We start from the raw sequence: 17,496 nt of genomic DNA on the forward strand, positions 1-17,496 counted from the left end.
ATTTCTGCATAGTCAAGTGCTTTGTATCGATTTGATGAGAATATAGGATTATTTGAGTGCTCCGACGGACATTGAATCGAAATGCAAATTGATCTAGATTTATGAACAGGATTAAAAATAATCTTATATTTTCATTTTTAATGAGACAAAATTATCTTGTAAGATACACGTAGAAATTGAAGACGGATATTCTTGAATTAAATTTAAAAAAATGATTAATACAGACGAATAATTCGTGTACTCATTTTTTGCACAAATTAAAATTATATTCAAATTAATTTTATATCATAAATAATGAAAATTATTCCGATACAGCGATATTTTAGAAAGTTGCTTTTAAACGTCATATTTTTATAATGTATATTTATAATAATATGCATAAATAAATTTAATGAGTGATTAATTTCGATGACAATGAGGGTTTTCTCATCGTGAGAAAAATCTAAGAGTAATGATTATTGCGAAGAGAGAACTAAGTATCAGATACACGGAAGAATGACTTAATGTAGCCCCAGAGGGCTAAACGAAGGATGCAGTTTAATTTATCCTCGAGTTTGCGGTTTTCAGATTGCGATCTGTGCGAAACTCGGCGATATCTCTCTTTGTTGTTATGGGGTTTTCCAATGACAGAAATTGCTTTTTTCTGCACTGTCACTGTCCGGATCTTATTACCGATGAGTGATAAGCTAATTCTGATTTGACTCGGCAATAAATAAAACTCGATTCGTGCTCGCGCATTAACACAGCTTCACGGGAAAATACGCGGTCGCAAGTAACAGATTCTTTGGACGTCGGATCTGAAAGGCACAGATTCAGGATGGAAACATTTGGGAAGAACTCAAGAATCGCGATGGGGGAGGAGATGAAAGAGCATTTAAGATATGTAATCTCTTACTGAGATAAAAATTAATTTGAGACAAGATTGTTGGAATGTATAAATCAAACAAGGAAGCACAAAAAATCCCTACATTTCCTTGTAAACTGTTTTTAAGTAAAGCAGGGAATAAGCATCGAATTTCGTGATTTGAGAAACCTTGAAGGGGATGAAGAATGGTAACAGTTGTAACGACAGTTAACAGTTAACTAACTCTTATCAATCTTCACTGATAAAAAACCTAGCTGAAGTCGCATTGAAGAGCAATGGCTGGCAGTCGGTGACTACTTCGAGGCTCTTTTTTTTAAAGAACTCGTTATCTTTACGCGATCGCACAATCGCTACGTCAGACATCCAGCTAATTACAATTGGCTATTTTAAGCGTAGTAACGTTTACATTTATTCGCGACGGGAGGCATGGCCTTAAATTCTTAGCGATTACAAAGTTCTACGCTCGTAATAAAAAGTAAATGTTAACGACAATAGGAGTAGTTGCGATTAGCGTCCCTGACCGGCGAAAATGTCTGCGAAAACGCATTTCATTCTTGCATTTTCTCCTCCTTTTCTACCCTCTCTCTTTTTCGCATACAGATCGACCTCTTCCTCGAAAACTCGATACGAAGCATATAACTTGGAAACTTTTCGTTGTCGCAAAATTATTTACAAAATGAGTCTATTATATTTTATACGAATCGAATATTATTTATTGCGTAATACTCTATTATGCGATAACTGGTAATAAGTTTTTCATGGTTATCTCTTCGAATTTCATCGCTTAATTATATCATAACTTATAATATGGCATAGAGTGCTCGCGAAGGTAATTCGTAGGTGAGTCTTCCGATTTATGTCGATATCCATAATTTATGGATGCCGTAATAAGTTCGTATAACGTAGATCAATTCGATAAATTAATCCTCACCTATTCTTCCGCTTGCGACATGATTAATGGTTCAATTTGCGTTAGTTTGTCACGGATATTAAACCTGGTCGTGATATAAATCAGTGTTTTATTGTAAACAATGACACAATTCGTTGTATCTATATCACATGTGGCATATTGAAAAATGCAGGGTTGGGAAGTAACTTAGTTACTTGTAACTAAGTTACAGTTGCAGTTAATTTTTTTCAGTAACTGTAACTTAACTCAATTCCTTTTTTCCATCTATAACTAACTTAACTTAGTTATATTTCTTCCAAAAACTAGTAACTAATTTAACAGTTACTTTTACAGTTACTTTACATTTTAAACTTATTTGTCAATTTAACGTGATTGGTTAAAATCTGAATACTGATTAAGGCTACGGTCCACTTGGTACTACAAATGCTTCGAAATATTTTTTGATTAGTCAGTTTGTAAAATTCTTTCTTTCGATTGGTCAATCAAATGTTTCGAAGCATTTGTAGCGCTAAGGGTGCGTTCCACTTAACATCCGCAACGCTCGCGTGTATCATTTCATTGTTTAATATCTGTAACAACAAGGATAAAATGATACGAGCGTTGTAGACGTAAGTGGAACGCACCTTGTGTTTTGGAACACAGCCCAGAGAGAGTACTTTATTATTTCGTCCGTTATTTGAATTATCTCGCGTATATTCTCGCGAAATTAAAGGAATTTTTAAATAAAATTGTATTGTAAACGTAAATTATTTTTTTTTTGATAGCCCTAATGGTATCGATGTCACTCATATTGTTCTGTCATGATAACAGAAAAGTAATTGAAAAGTATCTGAAAAGTTACTTTTTTAGTAACTGTAATTGTAACGAGTTAATTTTTAGTCTCGGTAACTTGGAACCGCGTAACTAGTTACTTTTGAAAGAAAAAAAACTGTGACTATAACTAATTATTTTTACAAAGTAATTTTCCCAATCCTGGAAAAATGTTGCAGACACAAAACTCTCGATTTTTAACAAAAGAAAAAAAATACCAGCAAAAACTCCTACAAATTTTGAAACAATTTTCCTGAACAAATATACTAAATGAAATCAGTCTCTTGCGATTTTTCAATTTCTTTTTAAATTTCGTTCTCAAGCATAAGTTTCCTGTCAAATGCTCATGTATCACATTGAGAGAGTATTAGAAAGGATCCGAACTGAAGCCTATTTCCGTATTTCCGCTCGAAGGTCGCGGCCCGTTGATCTCGTCGATGATGTGGACGAATGAACGAAAGTCTCGATTAGGAAACACGTTCAAGGATCAATTTTAATTCAGGAAGCGACTATCTCCGTGACAAACGACTTTCATGCAAATCGTGGGAGCCCGCAACCCTGATTATTTCCGTTTCCGATTACGACAACCTTCTGTCGTCAATGAGAATCTCACCGTCAATGAGATTATTTCGAGATGACTGACAATAACAGAGAAAATCCACGCTAAATCAGCGTAAATCCTGAGAAAAGATAATCAACACTCGATCAACGTTGAATCGTGAACACATTTTTGATGAATTTTCTCTACAATTTTCATCAACGTTACACGTGAAAGCGAGATGGCTAATTGAACAAATACTGATATATATTTTTCATTGATTATATAATTTATATAATTAATGAACGTCGAATAAGAATCCTTTCTTATAATAAAAATTGTAACGAAACCAGGAGGAATGCATGAGACGTTTAAAAAAAAACTGCAATCGAAAGAGAAAGATTAACGACTTTATTTTTAATGTTTTTATTCTCTGATAATTTCTTCAAAGAAGCTGCGCAGTTGGCGAGTTCTCCGTAATCTATATTTGCGAGTTCTCCCTGTGTTATCTATATAGATAGTATTAATACTGTATAATGAGATTGCTTCTCATTTTGATGAAGTGAACTGTAATATTCACAAATATTGGGATTTAATGATTAAGACACGGAGATAATCCGTAAACCGCTTCTTTGAATCTATCTTTTTTTAATTTCTCAGATCGCAAGTCATGAGGAAGCTTATTATATTGACAGTTGTCACTATTATTAATAGCTTCGCTCGATGAGTGATCCATTCTATAGAAGACAGAGATCCATTTCAACGAGATCGCGTCTGGTATAAATCGATCGTGATATATTTACTATGATTGCAAAAGAAACGCGTATTTTTCAACGAGACAATCGCGTTAATATAAGCGGCGCGAGGGCGGCTAATTCGCGTACACTGTTAAATTTAAAGTGCCATATTTAACCTAAGCTGAATCGCCACTGCTTTTATTAAATATCTCGTTATTTTATACTAAAACGATAATTAAATTTGACACTATTCGTGTAATTTGATTATATAGGTCAAATTAACATGACATAGTGTCAAATATAACCATTTAGTATAAAATAACGATATAAATGAGTAGGAGCAGTGGCGACTCACCTTAGGTTAAATTTGACACTACAGATTTAACAGTGTAAGGATATTTCGATATCACTCGATATGGGCCGTAAGATGTAATCGAGATGCAGTTTCGCATAATTCTCGCGTATTACGATGGCGACGATCGACGCAACCTGCAATTTTGACTTCCTGATGCTAATATGTTCTGCACATGAAATTACGTAAGAGGCGTCCCTGTACCTTATCGTTATGACTGTAAATGCGTGTATATACTTGGCGCCGAGCTTTACAGATCCATTATCAGTGTGTATGTCGTGCACACCGCGACATTCGCGATGTTACCAAATGCATCTTCGAACATCCAACCTTCACCTTGCTCTATCCTTACTTAAATTTATTAGGATATAATAACAGTTAGTGTAAGGCTGGAATCAGTCTTAAGCCGGAATCAGACTACACATTGAAGATTAAGATCGAAGACTGAAGATTGAAATTTGACCACTGAGGACAAAGGAATTTTAGCTCCTATTGTTTTGATTAGTTAAATTTCAATCTTTCAATCTTCAATGCGTAATCTGATTCCGGCTTTATATGCATTGAAGATTAAGATTGAAGATTGAAAATTAAAATTTGATATATGAGGACAAAGAAATTTTAGTTCCTTTTTATTTTAATTAGTCAAATTTCAATCTTTCAATCTTCACTGTTAAATCTCAATCTTCAATACTTAGTCTGAAACTGATTTAAAGTACGTATGGATGAAATAATTAAGCTTATGGTAAAAGTATGGATGAATGTGTGTGGATTAAATTTATTTTTTGTAAATCAAATCCCTTCTTGGCAGCGTAAGTTGAAGTAATAAATTCTATTCTATTCTATTACGTCAGGCCGCATATTTTTTTTCTCGACACCGAGGTAAATTTTAGAGATCGTGCGAACTGATTGTTATGCTTTGCATGATGAGATGTGCCGTACGATAACAGCTTAATCGATGTTTATTAATCATGCGATTATTAATCGCCAATTTGTGGTGAATAGTGCGATTATTAATTTGTATAATGTGGCATTTTGTTTAGATCTTAATGATGATAATTTGCAGCATATATAATGACGGAGGACAAATTTCGCACATTGCAAATACATTTAAATTTCATCATCTCGTAATCGCTTAAAAAAAGCTGTCATGGGCAGAAAAATTTCATTCTATATATATGTATATACAACAATATATACAATAATTGACAATTGATTCCTACGCAAACGTTCCCGAAGAAAAGAAAGATTCGTAAAGGAGGCCGGGATCGGTTTGCACGTGTCGAAGGATTCCGACATCGCGTATATCACGTCTCAGTATTACGTATCGTTACAGAATTATGATATAATAACGGGATGAAAAGGCACGCGCGCAACAGACAGAGTCATATAATAAGGCCCGTAACATTACACGTGCCCCTGAATGTATTTTTCCATGCAACAATTGCAGATCCTAGGGAGCAATTTGACTAAGACGGGCTTTAATTACAAGAATAATTAGTTATGAACAGTTCCATTATCTCATAGACGCAATTATGTGTTTATTATGAACGATTTCAGTAATTTTAGTAAATAGTTTATTACTATTGCACTTAACGATTACGTACGCACATTGTAATTCGTACATATATAACAAGTTTATTCTATTTCATTTTTAATTCACAAGAATATGCACACACAAGATGTAACATAATAATCAATGATTCAGCTTGCCATATTGCGATTAGCAAAGCTTACAATCAAGGCTAATGAGTTGTATTATCCAAAAAAATAAAGTACGATAATTGATCCAGTGCGTATATCATTGGACATAAGTATGCATTTTTTGTTTTACAAATTTCGCAATAGTCATTGGCAATAAATTTTCTTCCGATTGCACGATTTCCAAGAAATTTCTTCGTAGGCGAAGAAATAATTGAGCACTTATCAAATATTATATTTAATCGACTAATTTTACCATCACATGTATTCTGCATCCGTCAAGATGCTCAAGCTTTGATAGATCGATGATCTTACTCTCTCTCGTTAAATTAAACGCCAACTAATTTTTAAAGGATAACACTGTTGCAGAGTCATCCCGCAGACGCGATTTGTTGTACGAGAATTGCAGTAAAGTGCCACCGAACTCGTGCATCGAACTGCAAACTTTCGCCGAGAGTCAGTCAAGCATTCAGCGAAATCAATTTAGAAGTCAGTTTGGGATGAAATACGAGGCGGAAACGCGATGAAGTTAATGAAGGAGAGTATGCGGTGTTACATCACGGACTCTCTACACTATAAACGTAATTACAAAAAGGACGAGGATTTTTTCCTTAATTGCGATTTTAATATAATATGTATACAAGGTATATCTTAAAAAGCATCCACTAATCATATAACGCTATCTGATCAAAAACTGAGTCGAAAAGTCCTGAGCCATTTTGCAATTTTGTATTACTATCCCGTATTAGTCTTTCGTCGAAGACAATAAAAAACAAGAAAACGACAGGTTGCTCACGCAATATTTCCCCCCCATTGTTTAAGTTGCTCTTTATAAGTTTAATATGCGGCGTAAAAGGTCGTAATTTCAAAAAAAAATCACGACGGAGAATATCTGCCTTATCCTTCTTTTTAATTATTCTTTGATAAGTTTTTACATTTTAACTTTTATACATATACAGGGTATTTCAAAATTCGTAGGATGACTCAAAATACTATAGCAAGAAAATTTTTTTAAATTAAATAAAAAAGTTGTTTGTAAATTTTTATTTTAAGCAATAATTTCTGAGATGTAAGAGTTTAAATATGGCTAATTACAGACTACGTTTAGATAGTCACCTTCAAGGAACACACTAAGTCAAGAGAAAGTTAAAATGGCTATTTTGATGTCATGAAAGGTAAACTGGTGATTTTGGTTACAAAATGTGACTGTTTATTGACGTTACGAATCAAAATAAAGTCATTTCGACTTTTATTGACTTTCGTGTGTTCCTTGAATGTGAGAATTAGTGAACGCGCTTATCAGCGCTCACTAATCTATGCGAGACTCATGGACACGTCGCTATCTAAACACAGTCAGTAATAGGCCATATTTACATCCTTACTATCTTAAAAATTAGTGTATTAAAATAAATATTTATAAATAACTATTAAAATATATAAATAGTATCTTGCTATAAATAATATCTTGCTATTTGAAGTCACGAATTTGGGGACATCCCATATACGTATGACATATGTAAGTAAAAAAAAAAAACGATATAACGGGTGACATTTTCATGAAAATTCGCAAGTGTAATAATAGATTTTAAAATTAAAAACGAGTAGATTAAATGCGTTGTGATAATTACGACGCATTACATTAGTCGCTTTATCTTTGCACATCAGAATTGGTAAAAATCATGTTTTAAACAACATGTTTAATTAACATGTTTAATCATTGTTTTTAACATGCTTTAAACATATTTTTTAAGCTGTTTGAGGTATTGTGTATGAAACACTAAAAACATGCTAATAAAACACAATGTTTTGTTCTTTATAAAAACATTATCTATTGTCATTATCAATCCTGTCACACATTTAATTGAAAATATCCGTCAAACTGGAGAATGGAAAAATATGTGAATAACGTCGCAATATCGCGTTATCGAAGCTGATGAATGATAAATAGTTTCAAAGTGTTCGCGTGATTGTCGGACGTTATTATGACATAAATTATGAAGATTTAACGTACATACGTATATACATTCAAATACGAATCAATCGCGGACCAAAAGTGACAAATGCAAGTAAATTTGCGTTGTCAAGCCGATTGTCTGTTTGTGTACCCGCTGACTCGGAGTCAAGCTGTGTTTGTACAAGAGTACATACATAAGTATACATTATGCAAGAGGTATACATTATACGTGAGGTGGCCTTGACAATGAACACTGCCGCTGTACGGTTAAATTGGTGAGCAACGTGTCGTTAACACACCGACAAGACAATCACGTTATCATCGAGGATCGTAAGAAACGGAAATGTGACGTTTTTCGCAAAAGCAACAAATTTCCTGTCCGTCTTATCGTTCCTTGTTGACATTTCATCGAGTCTGTGACAAATAGATAATCCCAAACGAGCGAATATAGTCCATACTTAGCAACACACGGAAGCACTTTTAATTGTCGCGAAATTGACTTACGCTAATGATGTTATTTTTATTTTTTTAATTATCAGATTGTAGTTCACATAAATATATTCCCGGAAAAAAATATTTCATATATATAATTATAAGTATAATTAAAAAAATAAACATAACATCAATTATACTTATAATTATATAACCGGGAAAAAATGTTATATATATATATATAGACATATTTTATATGTAATTACATATAATTGTATATAAAATTTTATTTGAAATTAATTGTAGTTTGATTCCCGAAAATATTACGTCACTGTTTTTAATAAATTTTCACCGAATTTTTCAGCTTTTTATAGGTATAATTGAAGTTTTAAGATTCAAGTAAACAATATTTTATTTGAAATTATTTGTGAAAGATATGATTTTATTATTTATTTCCCGAAAGTATCGGAAGTTCGATATTTTTGTAAAGAAAATGTCTAATCTGCATCTAAGAATCGTATATATCATCTCTTCAACATTATCGCAAAATCCTCAGATATACAATAGTAAGTTTCCAGCGAGAACATTAATTGAAACAGAATATTCGCAACACGGTTCGCATCCCCATTACTGGAGGGCCGTGTTACAAATAATCGTAATGACAATGACGTAACGAAACGTATTGTTACGCGACACGTGGTGCGATCGTCGACTGGAAATTGAAAGGGTTTTGCGAGGACGATGTAAAAATGTTTTATGGAAACGAGAGGAAGCGGAAACGTCCGCTATATTCGCGAGACAGCTCACATGACAGCGGTCGCTCTCTTAATACAGAGAGAGAAACAAAAACATCTGTGCTAAAAAAAGTCAGCAATCAAGGTTCTCAATTAATTGACGCAAAAATAAACAAAATTGCTTAATTACTAAGTTGTTCGCGCAATCGCGACATTGAATTTCCTGTCTGTCGAGCTTGTTATAAAATCAGTTTTTCATTGTAGGTAAAATATATGAGATAAAATTTATTGAAATCGAAGTCATAACCAGAGTTTCAATTAAAACAAATTAATCGATTATACGGCTTGACCGTTGCAGTTCCTGCTTAGAAATCCGATCCGGATTCAAAAAGAAATTATTGATGATTACGGTTAACCGCAAATTGCTACTCGAGAAATTATTGTGTCATTATAGGAAATGATTTGCACCTCTACTGATATCGTGCAGGTGATTTTCATGAATAAAGAGAAACGCTACAATGATTATTTAACATTTTAATAATTGTGTGAACATGCAGATGATAAATCATTCTCAAACTATATATATCGCTCATTTACTACGATATAATTAAAAAAATCATTATTTTTAGTTGTTTACAGAAAAAGAACGAAAAAATAAAAAAAGAACATTTTAAAAGTATTTTTATCCTCTACAATTAGTTACATCAAAATTGCATTTCAAAATTAATATTACAATTTATTAATGATTCTTTTAATGATTCAAAACACATTGAAACTTATTTTCTGGAAACCTTGTCTTTTGAGTTGTGTCAAATGAGCGATATACTATTTCCTCAAGGTCTTTAATGTGTAATGATTTTTTTTGCAGAAAACGAAAAGCACGTTGTGTCCTCAAGTTATTCTTTAAAAAAACATATATAATTATATGAAATTGTTATTCTATATATACATAAATATATATACACATATTGCAAGGAAAACTTATTTCTCGGTGATCATACTTTTACCCAGGAAAAATTTTAATCAAGACTTTATTAACTATATAGTAACTGTACAATGCGACATACTTATCGGCAGAGATTTGACAGTGCGCAGGATTTACTCTTCAGTTTGAATTAACCAAGAGCACATAATCTACGTATCTACACCTGATTGAATAATTTTCCCCAGCTCTCACAGAGCTCTTGAATTAAAATTAATTGTAACAAGCCAAATAATATCAATTTTAGTCGTTTCCAATATATTTGTTCAAAGATTGTTTGTAATGGTGAAGATACTTGGCGCCGTAGAACTCCTGGAAGTATGAACTTCTGTAATCGCGATGAGTGGCCATTGCGACGTTCACCTGATGTTCAAGAAGCCTAACTTTTCTGACCTGGTTCTGGTGGTATACGTAATGCAGATACTTCTCGTATTCTTGTTGCGGTGATGGGAAGAAGTAATGTTGAAGGAATCTTTTAATTGGATGCTGAAACATATAAGAAATGAAGATCGTTATATTTTTCGATAGTTACTGTAACTTATAAACAGAAAACATTTCAATAAAAATATTTTCTTCGGCCAATGTACGCCAACATTAGCAAATGTTATACATACATGATACGCACAATTATGCATATAAATGTAGACCAATATTTAGTGAAGTTGGCGTACGTTGGCTATTTCGTCTGAAACCCTCTTTACCTGAAGATATTCCCATTCCTTCGGAACGTAATCCTCAGGGATCTCTTCGAGTGTGGCAGGACCGATAAATATGTTAACTAAGGTGATCACGAACACCATAGGAATAGCACCGAGTAAAAAGTAAAAATGAAAATAATCTTTCGTTTTATGCCACTGAAAGCTGCTCGGTCGTATGACAAACGTGCGCTCTTCTGACATACATCTTGCTTGTCCTAGAAATACAAAAAAGATCTCTGAGATATGAAAAATGGATTAATTCCAAATAATATATACATAATTACATAATAATATGGCTAATATAATTGCACATTCATTTTTATGACTAAATTTATGATATAATAAAGTATGTAAGGTATCAGCACAAAGTAAATAGATCAGAATCACTCGTAAATGACGTAGACTTGGTTCCATCAATGTAAGATTAACTTGAATCTCGCGATTTAACTTATTATTTATATTCTTCTAACACCTGTTTTTACCAATGTAGTTTAAATCTCGGTTTAACTAACTCTTTTTCTTTTTGTGTTACACCATCATTTGTAGTTCTTGCTGGAAAGCACTCAATGAATAAACTGAATTAAGATTAAAGTTAAATTTTATATTGCTGGAACTAGGTAGGGTTGCCAGATGTCCGGTTTTGAACCGGACTATTAGATATTCGAAAGTCTTGTCCGGTGTCCGATTGATGTGTTAAACCGGATGTCATATGTCCGGTTTTTTGGTGATTGCGGATGGAAATCAAGATCAACAGAATGGAATTGAATTGGTCAAAGCTGAATTACTTACAGTTAATTTTGACATGACATATAATGAAATTGTAAATTATGTGAGATCTCTCTAAACCAAATATATTAAAAGCAGTAAAAAGTACAGAGAAGTACAATTTATCAAATAATTTTATGAGCTTACAGTAGACTGTAATCCTAAAGTCATTATAGGTAATTATTTAATGTTTTAACAAATGTAAAATATATTTTAGTTTAATGTGTTGTTGAAAACGTTAAGAATTTTAACAATATTAAATTTTACATGTATGGAATATATGTAAATTTTGCTTTTTTATCAATAAACTTTATTTTATATTAAACATAGTTAATTAATGTTTATATAACCAAATTCTGTTTCTGGAGAACAGATTTTCCCTTCGCTCCCTTTTTCTTTTAGTAAATCGTGTAGCTAAATTGGACTTATTATCTTTGTCCGGTTTTGTCCGGTTATATTTTATTATCAATGACAAAATATCCATTAAGGGGATCCTAAAGCCGTCTATATTACCGACTAAATCGTAATTTTTGTATAACAAATACTTTTTTCTTCTTTCACAGATTCGAAAATCCTCTTCCAGGATTAAAGTATACACATTAATGTTTATGAGGTAGAATTTATGCCGAGGGTGATAAAAAATTTTTCTTAAGATTTTTTTCAATTTCGAAATTTTTTATCGTTCTCGGCATAAATTTCACCTCACAAACACGTATTAACGTGTATATATATAATTTTTTTTTCCTTTAATCCTGGAAGAGAATTTTCGAATTTGTAAAAAAGAAAAAAGTATTTATTATACAAAAATTATGATTTAATCGGTAATACAGACGGCTTTAGGATCCCCTTAATTTACACTTTTGGATCTGGCAACCCTAGAACCAGGTCGTAATAAACAAACTTGCTATGGATTTTTTATAGTATCACATGCGTATGTGTAAGATTGACTGTCAGACGTTGTTCAAAAAAAATGAGAAAAAAAAAAGATTATCGAAATTAGTGACGAACAATTAAGAATTTTCAACGTTTCGTAACAACTCATTTTTATTTTTATTCGGACGTGTCTCGGTTTATTCTGTCGCACGAGACACAGAGAAGAATCGTACTCCATCCAAATGCACTGTGCGGTCATTGCGTAACGAAACACCGTCGGCTTTCGCAGAAGCACATCGGTGAAATAAAAGACACTCGACACTCGTGTCGAACAATCGCGAACAACCGTGCGTGGATAATCACCGTTCTTTATCAGTGCTGTTCCGGAGCCGCCGTTCTGCAGCAATTTTTGCCTTGCGGCACGCAAAATGCTACTCCACACCGCCATTTTTCTCCGATAACACTGAATAGAACAAAGTGTGGTATATACATGAACTTTGAAAGTCGACCGAAAATGTAGGACGCTTATTTACCGACTCGAAAATAAAAGATCGCTATTTTATCATTGTAGTCCGGTAAGATAGAGCTAAAAGTACAATTTCTAGGACTAATTACTGTAAAATGTGTTGACCTACATTATGTAAACACGAAAGAAATACAATTATTAAAATAATGGAAAAGTACATTTTTTTTCGTTTTTAGAATGTTGGATTAGCCCACTGTTGCAGTAATTTCCCTTCAATTAAATTTAGAGCTGTGTTAAAACAATTAAAATGTTACAAATAATTTCACGTAAGGATTAATTTAAATCGTGATAAAATTAATATGTATGTTAAAAGTGTTAAAAATGCCGTTGGTAAAATATATCACTATTATAATTAATTATCCACATTTTTCATAATATTTTTTCATTATTTTGGATAAAATATTACACGTCAAAAAAATGTACACGAGATTAACTTTAGAAGTTTTTTTAAAAGTTTTAGAATTTTTTTCAGCTTTAAACGATAAAACGTACTCACATGATTCTCGTCGATTGAGTTGGAAATCGTTTAGTTACAGACCTCAACACGTTTATATCAACATGATCCGTAACAATAAACGGTGATACGTATACTGCCAATTAAACCGGATCAAGTGATCAATTGAACTTGAGAAATGATTGTAAATTACCGAACACTCGGTAATTCATGTGACAGAATTCGAGAAAATTCTGGATCGTATATCACCAATATTTTCTGTCGCCGATCTTAATTTATTTAAATTTTCAGATTTTTGTCTCTATTCCAATAAAGGGGAAAAAAAAGACAAAAGAAGCGCGAAACATAACAATGGTGCGTAATAATTATGTAAATCACATGACATACGTGATAAAAATGCCTTTCAAAGTTTCGTGAAAAGAAAGAAAAAAAATTCGTCACGCTAGTCATTAATGTGAGTAACAAGCTGTTGATGTTATTATTTCACTCGCATGTTATAATGCGAAAGCCTTGATGTCAGCGATTGTAATCGAGGCTAAAAAATTAGCTTATTTTAAAATAAATTTTTAAAACGCTGCGACGCAAGTCAATTTGCGAGGCCACGATAGCGTCATTTTCATAGCATTTTTATTGCGAATAAGAATAACTATGCCGAGCAATTAAAAGTTCTCTACCTTTTTACGTAACATAACGCATCAGCTCAGGCGGCTAAAGTGTCAAAGTTATAATTTTCCGCATTTATATTGTATATATATCTAATTGTACCTACAATTAGATCCCGGTATGCCGGTACCACGGTATTCATTCTTTTCGAGAACAGCTGATTCACTGTCGACGAATTCCAAGCGCGCCGATACACGTTGTCGTGTCGTGCAAACATTTCCTATTCTCTCATCGATAACGTCAAAGATTAACGATAACGCAGGATTATACAGCGATATCGTGGTGTTACGTTAGGAATGAGTCATCGATTTTATGTGGATCGATAAAAGATATCGGAGTAACGTGCAATATCCTGTATCGATGGATCTTCTTTTATCAGACTCAAACATTTTATATACACATCATGAGAAAATAAATTCGTTACTTTGCATCTTTACGAAGAGATAAAAATTTATTGGTCTTTACTAATTAATTTTGTATTTGTGCATTTTTTATTTTCGAAATAAATATCTTTTATTTTAAATATTTATTTTAAATACTTTTTATCTCATTATATCAATTAACTATATGCCATTAATTAATCAATAATGGTCCGATAATGAACAAAAATAAATTGCTTAATTAAATGTATATAGATATATCTTTTGAGGCCACGAATGCTTTTTTTAAAGAAGCTATGCGATTTGCGGGTTATCTCCGTGTCTTTATATATTTATTAAATGTCTTTCAAAGTTCATTTAACGATGTATCAAGACATGGAGATAATCCGCAAACTGCGTATAGCTTCTTCGAAATTGGAAGACTTGGATTTTGATTTTTTAAAATTCTTTTCATAATGTTTCAAAGCTTTCAACGAAGATGTTTCAGAAGTTTTTAGTCTGAGAGATTTTACCTGTTCAAAAAATCTTTGATTAAAATATTATAATTGTACATTTTCATTTTCAATGAGAAAATATCGAGGGACACTTCCCAATCAGCATATATACACACAATATATTAAAATAATATTTTTTAAATATTTATTTAACATTTTTATATTAATAAATATTTAAAAGACGTTATAAAAACAACTTAACTGCTGTTTAGGTCTTTGACAAGGACTCTGTTCTAATCATACGTAGTCTAAGCATCGTATTGATCGCGGACGACCATTTTTCTTATAAGCTTCTTTCAGGAGCTAACAAAAAAAGCTAGAAGATGTCTACTTATCATGCGGAAGCTGGAAAAAGAACGGAAGCGTTGGAATAGCGAATGGATAAAAATATAAGCCTCATGATCATTGACCTCTCACGCAGCGATTCTAATTAACTTCCGGTACATAAATCTTAGAAACTATCCAAATTTTCTACAAATTTTTCGTGCCTTTTTATTTAATAATGTCAAAATTATTTATTATATATTCGTATATATAATTGTAAAATTAATGTGATGAATTCAATGTTATAACAATTTTTTTCACGGTCAGGTAACACATCCTGTGTCTGAGAAACGCATTTATCAATATTTCAGGTAGTCGTTGGTAACATATGTATCTGATATTTTTCGTTTGGAATGAATAGACGATTCGACAAATCATATAGCTGAACTTAAACGGATGGTCGGTCCGACGTGACGACTGACGGCGGCGAAGCCTCAGCAACCCTTAGACAACCACCACCACACGGTCTGAATAACGGTAATGTAACGCAGGCCGAATACGAGCTGAAGGGGAAGGAGTACGTAGAGGAAACGAGGCAACGAGGTTTTCAAGGCTCAGTCGTCTAGCAGCCGTCGAGCAGGGAAGCCCGGTCATACGTTCGCCGATCGATTCGAATCGCGTTGTCGGATAGCATTGTGCCGCGTCGCATCTCTATCACTCCTACCACGAAGTACTTTCGTCACAAATACGAGAGAAGTTCTTGGCCCTAGCGACTCCGACTGTTTTCCCAGCTCAGTTTCGTTCATTCCCTGCCCTTCGTGAACGTTCGCGGTGCTCGACGAAGGATCGATTCCTGAAGCGGCTTGGCGAGGTGAGTGCCCGACAGGGCAGATTCAATTTTACGTAATTAGAACAACTCAAATCTCGTGAATCTCCTGAATTTTAGAAAAGTTAAATACGGATTTCTTTAACTTTTTTTATCCGTTTAAGAATTTTTTTTTATATATTTTCAATTAATTTATACATATATTTTACGAGATAGTTATTATTATTTGGAAGGGAAAGGGGGGTGTTTATATCAATTGCGTGAATAATTTTTATAATAGTAAATGAATAGGCACTGATAAGTTTTAAATGTCGCTATACTGACTGTTATCGTCAAGATAGTTTGTTCTGTCTGCATTTTCTCACGTTATCTGTATTTAAAAGGAAATTTTACACTCGAGGAGAAAAAAAAGTAGAGAAAGTAACATCCAAATGCATTGAAAACGGACAGACCTACTGACAGCGCGTGTATTACCTGTTGGTTTATTTACTGTCAGTCATTTCCGATGTGACGCCACGTCGCGTCGGGGCGTTGATCCGCATTCGGTCGTTGGATCGATCGGTTGGATCGATCGATTCTCGTGGGTTCTTGTAAACATTGGAATCATACAGAGAACCGAATGGGCCACTAAAATGTCCGACATTGGATCGATTCTAACATTCGTGAGGAACATTTTGCTCTCACACAGTTTTATCGTGCTCTGTACAGAGAACGAAACTCATAAGGCTGTGTTTTAAAGGGAGAGATATTTTAAGGTCACTTTAAAATCAACATTTTTAAAACAAACATTCTAACCCAAATATAATTTGAGAGTTAAGAACTATATGAAAATAATTTGTCGATACATTGCGAGAAAAGATATATCTGTTCAAATTTTTGTTAAAAACAAATCTTAAAAGGAAGTCACATTGTGAATCGGAGTCCTACAGAAAAATCTCTTTTTCTTCCGTATTTAAATTTTTACTGAAAACAAATCATATTAAAAGTGGATTATATTGTATGAATAATTAGATTTCTGTAGCAAATTCCTTTTTTAATAAATTTGATTAGTGTAAGGATTTTGATTCAGTAGAAAAATAAAATAATGTAAAATCTTAAGAACATAACATTGCACATAAAAGTGCAATGAGATCGATGAATATATTATTTTACACATAATTCTCATCGGAAATAATTCTAGAATCAATGACAATTTAGATATACACAGTGGGACAAATAATTTTTAAAACTGGTGCCATATCTCAGCAATTAGTGACACCATTTGTTGAACATTATCATCATTAGAAAGATACATTTTTCTTCTTTCTAACGTACCAAGTTCATGCAAATCGGATGACAAATGACAAAATTATCACAGTTCTTCCTAAACAAGTTTTAAATCGATGTTGAAATTTTATCATGGAACAAAGAGCGGTCATTAAATTCAACGCAAAACTTGCGTTTTCAAACTGAAAATGATGTTTTCAGTGAAGCATTGCGGTCATTTGCAATAAAATAACGTATCTTTTCGATTGTATATTTCTGGTTCGAAATTGAAATTG

General features: G+C 32.9%; 1 protein-coding gene across 1 annotated transcript; it reads right to left on the reverse strand.

Moving 5' to 3' along the window:
• Positions 1 to 10,043: 10,043 nt before the first annotated feature.
• ND-SGDH (NADH dehydrogenase (ubiquinone) SGDH subunit) lies at positions 10,044 to 12,846 on the reverse strand. The gene is made up of 3 exons (XM_018451082.1): positions 12,712 to 12,846; positions 10,714 to 10,925; positions 10,044 to 10,498 (listed from the first exon to the last, which is right to left on the reverse strand). The coding sequence occupies exons 1-3, from the start codon at positions 12,794 to 12,796 to the stop codon at positions 10,256 to 10,258; spliced, it is 540 nt and encodes a 179-aa protein (XP_018306584.1). The 5' UTR covers positions 12,797 to 12,846; the 3' UTR covers positions 10,044 to 10,255.
• Between the last annotated feature and the right edge of the window lie 4,650 nt (positions 12,847 to 17,496).

This window comes from Mycetomoellerius zeteki, unplaced genomic scaffold (genome assembly GCF_001594055.1).
Source record: "Mycetomoellerius zeteki isolate Tzet28-1 unplaced genomic scaffold, Tzet1.0 scaffold31, whole genome shotgun sequence".
Classification (NCBI taxonomy): domain Eukaryota; kingdom Metazoa; phylum Arthropoda; class Insecta; order Hymenoptera; family Formicidae; genus Mycetomoellerius; species Mycetomoellerius zeteki.